Raw genomic sequence first — 6,983 nt, forward strand, 5'->3', positions numbered from 1 at the left:
GGATGTTCTCATGTTTTCATGGGCTTCACATTTTTGGTTGTTTACCGTTCACAGTGAAAAAGTGAAAACTGCATAATTCGGTGTTTTTTCAGAATCATAAAGAAAAGGTCGCCTCTGTTTCTCGCGTCATTCACCAATGTTCACCTCAGGCTGCCTTCTTGCACGAGCTTGTAGTCAACTCGTCAAGATTTCAGCTTACCATTCCGACACCTCCTCACGATTCTGGCTCGTACATATAAGGCCGAATAACCGATCCTAGAGCAGCCATGTTTTCTACAACTTTGGAGTGACAGTGTAGTGAGGCCGCTCCCCCACGTCACTCCAAATACCATCAGCCAATCGTGGCTAAGGTCTAACCCTGTATGGCAAAACGGCTTGTGGGATCAGGAGGAAGGAGAGGCTCAGAGAAATAATTAAATTAAAATATGTATTTTTAAAAAGAAACAAACGTCACCGACGTGATTCAAAAACCTGACTGAGAACATTGATGAAAGCCTGCAGCATTTGTAATATCCCTTAGCTGTATGAACCGGGTGTCGGGGCGATGTTCCTGGAGAAAAGTCACAATCGGCCAGCAGTGGAGTTTTTCTTGACAATACAGGACAGCACTTGGTCACAGACAGAAAAATGTATGTATTTATGACAGTAAATGTTGTAAAGAGAGACCACTGGTATAAATTTTCATATGCACTCCCAATTTTGAGCAGCACTTTTGGAAGACGAGTGGCATATCGCTGAGGCGATCAGCACATGCTGCTGGCTGCCTAGTGGCATGCCATCGGTCACTTTTCACTCTCGGCGCTGATGCTCAAAGGGTCAAAACTCAAACTCAGAAACATAATGGGTTTAAAATACAAACATTGCGTGCCAGGAGAGGGCACACACGTCACACCGCACAGCTCATCCTACCAACAGTCAAGTAGGCGATCTGAGCGAGGGGCTATTTCCAGGATATTTGGTCATTTTAACCAATTTCCATGACTGGAAAACTAGTCTCTAAATTTCCAGGTTTTCCAGGACGTGTGGGAACCCTGAAAAAGTTCTTTGCAGATATCACTTATCCTTGCGATACCTGTTAGTTCAGTCAAATATGTTTTGATGTTCAGAGCAATATCTGACTCTGACAGCTTACAGATAATCTGTGATTTGTGTAAATAATGCAAATGTTCAGGTTCAGCAGAGGTTGCAAATAATTATCAGACATTTCTACATGAACATCTTTTTTTTAATAACAAAATGTATGCCTATACACTTCAGTTCGTTCTTCCCCAATCAGGGACGGGCAGTAATTAACTCTTAATGCAGCAGATTCATTTAAAGCAAAAGTCCAGTTGGACAGCGGTCACTGACAGTCAGGTTGTGAGTCAGCACACCTCAACACACTGTGTGTAAATCACACAGGATAATTGGCGTCCTCCGGCTGACCGACAGATTCATCGGTCACAAACGTGTAAACAGACGTCAGAACAGAATCCTCCGTGACGCTCCGGACTCTGCTCGCGTCTCCTCTCGTTACAGTACAGCCTGTTCTCTGCGGCCGTGACGGCCCTGAAAACGTCTCATTAACCCGACAGATGAACCCGGGCTGAAGCACCTGTGAGTGTAGCTTCATCCGTCCTGTTAATTGTCGTGTCAAAAACGGGATATTTATGATGATTCCTTTCAGTCCTGAACTGAAAACAAATCACTTTGACCTGGAGTCAATAGAGTGACTGATGGACTGATCTGTTCCTCTGCTGATTGGTTGTGAAGGCAGCGCATGTTTCCTTCAATCACCAGTAGCATCAACACACTTCAATAATCAGGAAAAACGGCATAACTGAAGTCTACAACCCTGTGTGTCCAAACGTGCGTGCACTCCTCTTCTGGGACAGTTTCTCCTGGTGGTTTCATCCTCTCTTATTTCCAAAGGAGGGAAATGTTAATGCTAAAGAATTCTGATTACTTTAAATCAGCCTCCAGTAAAAAGTCTTTTTTAGCGCACACGTTCCCCAGAAGAAGAAAGGAACAGGGAAACACACAGGCTGAGGTGAGAGCAGGTAATGATCTGCTCAGCGTGTGTCACTGATGTTACAGCGGCACCCAGTGGCCAAAACACAAACTGCAGCCAAAGAGTCAAGCAGAATACAGAAGTGGGTTTTTCATTTAAGGTAAATTAGATTTCAGTCCAACTGTAGCTGAGACTTGAGGCTTTTCTGTATGATGAAGGTGATCAATGTTTTGTTCTCTCCACATGCGCAGTCTTCACATGGTTTTTCACGTGTCGTTTACTTGACTTCACAGGCGGAAGGCGGTCAACAAATTCTACGACTTTAAAGGGTGAAATAAAAGAAAAGTCAAGCTGTACAGGAAAGCCGTTACATCGCTGTCTTTAAAGACTCCATTGACAACAACAGTCATTTCACGTCACCGAGCACAGGAGCAGCTTGACCACTGCTGTTTTGATTGGTTTGTTTGTTAAAGTTGTTGTGTGTCATATAGATACTGTGTTGAATCCAAACTAACCTTTTGAAACAACAAAGTCCCACAACAACACAAATAAACTAATAACTTAAAGGAGCAATCCGCCCCGGGAAAAAGCCGCTGTCAGTCAAAGCTAGTGTTCTGTGATAGAAGCAACAATATTGGCACCATAATGGCATTAGCTCCACATAACGGCATGAGAGGACTGAGGTTGAAAATCGGCGAACTGGCCCTTTAAGGCAGGGAACATTTTCCTCTGATAGATTAAGTTCGTAAATCTGAAAGAATTTACTGGAGCAGCTCCCAAACAGAGTTGTATTAGTCTGTTAGATAGTAAAGATTCAGGAGCACTTACTTCTCCTTTGCCTTCTTCTTCTCCTCCAGGTGGCGGTGAGCCTCCAGGCGAGATTCGGGGGTGAACGAACACGGTGTGTGCCAGAACTCCCTCTCCCGCTGCTCGTCATCCCGGTCAGGTTTCATGTTGCTCTCCTCCACCTCCTGGTTCTCCTTATTCTCCTCTGACCCTGGACTACAGCGACAGAAGAGATGCAGTGAGTTTAGATTCACTGTGAAACTTCTCGCGGAGCTTATCATAAAAATGTCTCTCCTATGTTTTTATGGTGGCCAGTGTATTGAATGTATTTCAGTTCAGCAGAGACAGACCCCTTCTGGCACAGTTTAGAGATTCTTTACTGTAACCTTCTCCCACATTATATTTCTGAGGGAAGTCACGTTAATGTTTTCAATGCACAAATACACCTGTGAGGTACAGGACACAGATCCATGAAGAGTCTTTTAGAGCTAAATATTTTCACATTTCTTTTTTTAAGCCAGTGACTCATCTTTGACTTCACGGAGTTTCAGAGAGTTGACTCTGAGTACACGACTTTCCATCTTCCCCATTTCCCTCTCTCTCTTCTCAGTTAATCTTAATATAAATACAGAAGTTGTATTTGTTGTTAATATATATTCTTCTCTTCTAGCTGTTTAGTATTGCACACCCAGAGAGTCGGGTCATAATTGAAGCACAGGTAAAACCCAGAAGAACACATTCCTACATTTCCCATAGTGCAACACTTAAGCTGCTTTCTTAAGAGCATCCTTCATCCACCATTGTGGACTTAGTGCTAATAAAGCAGTGAAAGAACAGTGAGAGGAAGCAGTGCTGTTAGTACTCACGCTGGTTTCCTCTCCTTGTTTCCTTTCTCCTCTCTGGCTGCCTCCCTCCGAGCCTCCTCTTTCTCCCTGGCTCTCCTCTTCAGGTATTCCCTCTCCTCCTCCCAGACTTTCCTCTTTACCTCCTCCAGTCCCTGGGAGGCTTGAATCCTCTCCGACCGGCTGATCTCCGTCCCGTCCAGGAACTGAGTGAAGAGAAAAAACACAGCAGGGACCAAAAGTGTGAATCCAGATCCAAACGGACACTTGAACCACAAAGAAACAGATGGTGCTGATTTATTCTTTTACATTTCAGTTCTGCTTTTACACAGCTAAGTGAAAGGCTTACAGGACAGAGGGGATCCCTCCAGAGACCTTTTTGTTAAAGAGGAAGATGCTATGATCAGCAGAAATAGTTGCTGCATCGCTCTCTTTAAAACAGTAATTTTACCTCCCAGCACACTTGAGTAGCTGGTCCACCTCTTCCCCGATTGGTTAATTGGTTTATATTTTGTAGTTACCTTGAGCTGAGGCAGAGAGGCCACCACGTACTGCCTGTAGCCCTCGAACTCAGTGCAGGGGTTCCCCACCAGAAACAGCTCTGTGAGGTGGATGTTGTGCTGCAGAGACTCCACGCTGCTCAGGCGACCCACAAAATTCACAGTCAGATCCAACTTCTGAAGGCTCTCACAGCCTGAAGACAGGAGGCAAACACACGGAAAACCAGCTGGTGTCATTTATAGATCACAAATATTTAACACAGCAGGATCCATCGCATCAGTTTTTGTTTGAGAGCAGCAGGAAAACCTGATGTACATTTATTCATGGCATGTTTTACTTTCTATAGTTACACTTTTCATCACGGAATACACAAAAACACTGTCTGTGTTCTGCATACTGACCTCCGAGGTTCTCAATGACCTCAATGTTGTTCAGGGCCAGATTTAAATACTCCAGCTTCTTCAGGCGGCCGAGATTCTCTGGATTTTAAACAAATTAACAAACATGTGAGCGCAAAGTGTGAGAAGTTCCCTGGTTTAAGACTGACAGAGTTCTTGCATCATGTTTAAAATTGAATGCTTTTTAAGACCTTTTTAAGACTTTGACAAATACAATTAAAGCCCCACTACGACCAGCTGCTGCTGCGTAGCGCTGGTGCTTTTGAGATCTTACGTGAGATTCAACAGCTTTCACCTCCTCGGTCCCAAACGAGAACGTCTTTCGGTATAAATTGCACCTTGCGTTGTCGTTCCTTGCTAGCGCCAACCACCTCCGAAACGCCTTCTTCCAACCATTTTTTGCCAAAACTACTTCTCCCCATCTCAGCTCAATTATACCTAAACACATATCCCTGTTTGTAGCTGGCGAGCATAATGTAATACCTTCAGCAAAATTTGGGTAAATTTAAAGACAATTTATGACCTCAATTTCCCTGATTTTATTTTAAGGCTTCTTAAGGAGCCGCGGGAACCCTGAGTAAATTTGTTAAACCTTAAAGTAAGTAATTTAAATGTTTTGGTTACATGTAACAGCTGGGTCAACACAATTAAAACTACAAAGGTTGAATGTGTTAAGATCAGCATTACATAAATAAGTCATATGAATACTAAGCACATTTTTAACCTAGATGTCTTGAGATCGTCAGTGTTTACTGAATCCGCTGACCGATGTCTCACCTATCCTGGGGATGAGGTTGTTTTGCAGGTATAGGATCCTCAGGTCCCGGCACCACCTGCCGATGTGCTCGATCCTCTCGATGTCCTGCTGATGCAGAGAAACTTCCTCCAGGGAGAAGATTTCGCACTCGTTGTGCTCGGCCCGCCGGCGGACCATGTCCTCTGTGACTGGACGGACATAACAGGACTCAAACATGTGATGTGTTCAAGTAGACTGAGATAGCTGAACAAAGTATGCTGTATAATAAGAAGACAACACTGGGGGGCAGTAGCAGCAAAACACAAACAAACATCAGGAAACACATAAACGTAATTGTGTTTGTTTATTAACAAACATTAATTGTTCAAATGAGTCAAAAGGAGTTATCAATATCTCCTTTTGGTGCCTAAAAAGAATGATATAAAGCCCTGCTCTCCTTGAATCCCTGACGACTGAAATGTAGAAGCACCACTTACTTAGTTTACTTGATTGATTTGTTATTTATTTATCAGAACCGGTTATTCTGCGAAACGTTATGTCTGGATGTCTATAAGAAACTTAGGAAACCGTTTGTGTAGCAGACATTATTTGCTAAGCTTGGGAGAGAATTAAAGGTGAATGTTCACAAAGACTGTAATTCAATTAAATGTTTGACACCTGCAATTGCACTTCAGTTGTCTTTTAAACCGGTGAGATTTAGGCATTTTATGCGAATGAGACAAAATTAAAGAGCAATCATCAATCACGTGTGCTCCACAATAAATGTGAGGCTATGTATTCACATATTTCACTACACTCTCACTATACAGCTATTTTTATTCTAAAACGCGATTTGTGTATTTTTGCCATGTTTACCTTTTACATCTTCTCTTTGAAAGTATCTTACCTGTAATCAGACTTCATTTATTAGTATTATTTATTTTAAATATCCTATATTTTAGCTTCTTTATAATTTATTTGTTGTCTGTTTTATGTACAAGCTCCTCTAAACCAGTTGCACCTAATTGAATTAATAAAGTTGTTTGGTTAATAGATGGATTAATCACTTTCAGTGTTCTTGTCGGTGACAGGAGCGAGCTTGTATTTTATTCTTTCTATAAAAAGTAGAGATAATAAACTTTAAAATTAAATGTATTATTGGAAGTTGAGCGGGTACATTACGGCGCATTAAAATCAGCAAAGTTCATGTTAGCTTCAGTGTGCTTAGCTAAAATATGTAAACAGAGCAATGAATGGTACATGTGGAAATAGTTAAGAACTCTCAACAGGACTTGGCTACCTTGATTAACAAATATAATAAACAGCATTACCTTAATCAGCTAGCGTTGACGTTAATTATCATGAAGCAAGCTCAAATCCCCAAATAATCGGTTAAATTGCTAACGAGCTTTAGTTTACGAACGTAGGCTAGTTTAGCTAGCGTAATTTAGCAAGCGATGTTTAGCTAGCGTTACCTTTACTCAACCATTGTGGCTTTAACTTCTTAAACTACTCAGATATCTCCCGAGAAATATAGTTAAAATTCTAATTTATATTAACGGGTTAAATGACAACTTTGAAGATATCGATAAATGTTCTATCATATAAGTTAAGTTATTTTTGGTTATCGTTTTTAACTTACTGTAAACCATCTTCCTCTCTGTTGTCAGCCGTTGCCGTAGAAACAGATTTGGTGCTGCGTTCAAGTGCTGTGGGATATATTAAAAATG

The 6,983-nt window shown here is 41.8% G+C and overlaps 1 protein-coding gene across 1 annotated transcript in view; it reads right to left on the reverse strand.

Moving 5' to 3' along the window:
- Positions 1 to 6,958, reverse strand: part of dnaaf11 (dynein axonemal assembly factor 11) — a 32,494-nt gene extending 25,536 nt beyond the window's left edge. Inside the window, exons 1-6 of the mRNA XM_069685387.1 lie at positions 6,896 to 6,958; positions 5,295 to 5,462; positions 4,521 to 4,598; positions 4,140 to 4,312; positions 3,643 to 3,824; positions 2,819 to 3,049 (exon numbers count right to left, since the gene is read on the reverse strand). Coding sequence (XP_069541488.1) covers positions 2,819 to 3,049; positions 3,643 to 3,824; positions 4,140 to 4,312; positions 4,521 to 4,598; positions 5,295 to 5,462; positions 6,896 to 6,905 — 842 coding nt within the window. The 5' untranslated portion in view covers positions 6,906 to 6,958. The remainder of the gene's footprint in view (positions 1 to 2,818; positions 3,050 to 3,642; positions 3,825 to 4,139; positions 4,313 to 4,520; positions 4,599 to 5,294; positions 5,463 to 6,895) is intronic.
- Positions 6,959 to 6,983: the final 25 nt, after the last annotated feature.

This window comes from Semicossyphus pulcher, unplaced genomic scaffold (assembly GCF_022749685.1).
Source record: "Semicossyphus pulcher isolate SPU_LCO1_2020_fin unplaced genomic scaffold, fSemPul1.0.p SCAF_7, whole genome shotgun sequence".
In the NCBI taxonomy this organism is placed as follows: domain Eukaryota; kingdom Metazoa; phylum Chordata; class Actinopteri; order Labriformes; family Labridae; genus Semicossyphus; species Semicossyphus pulcher.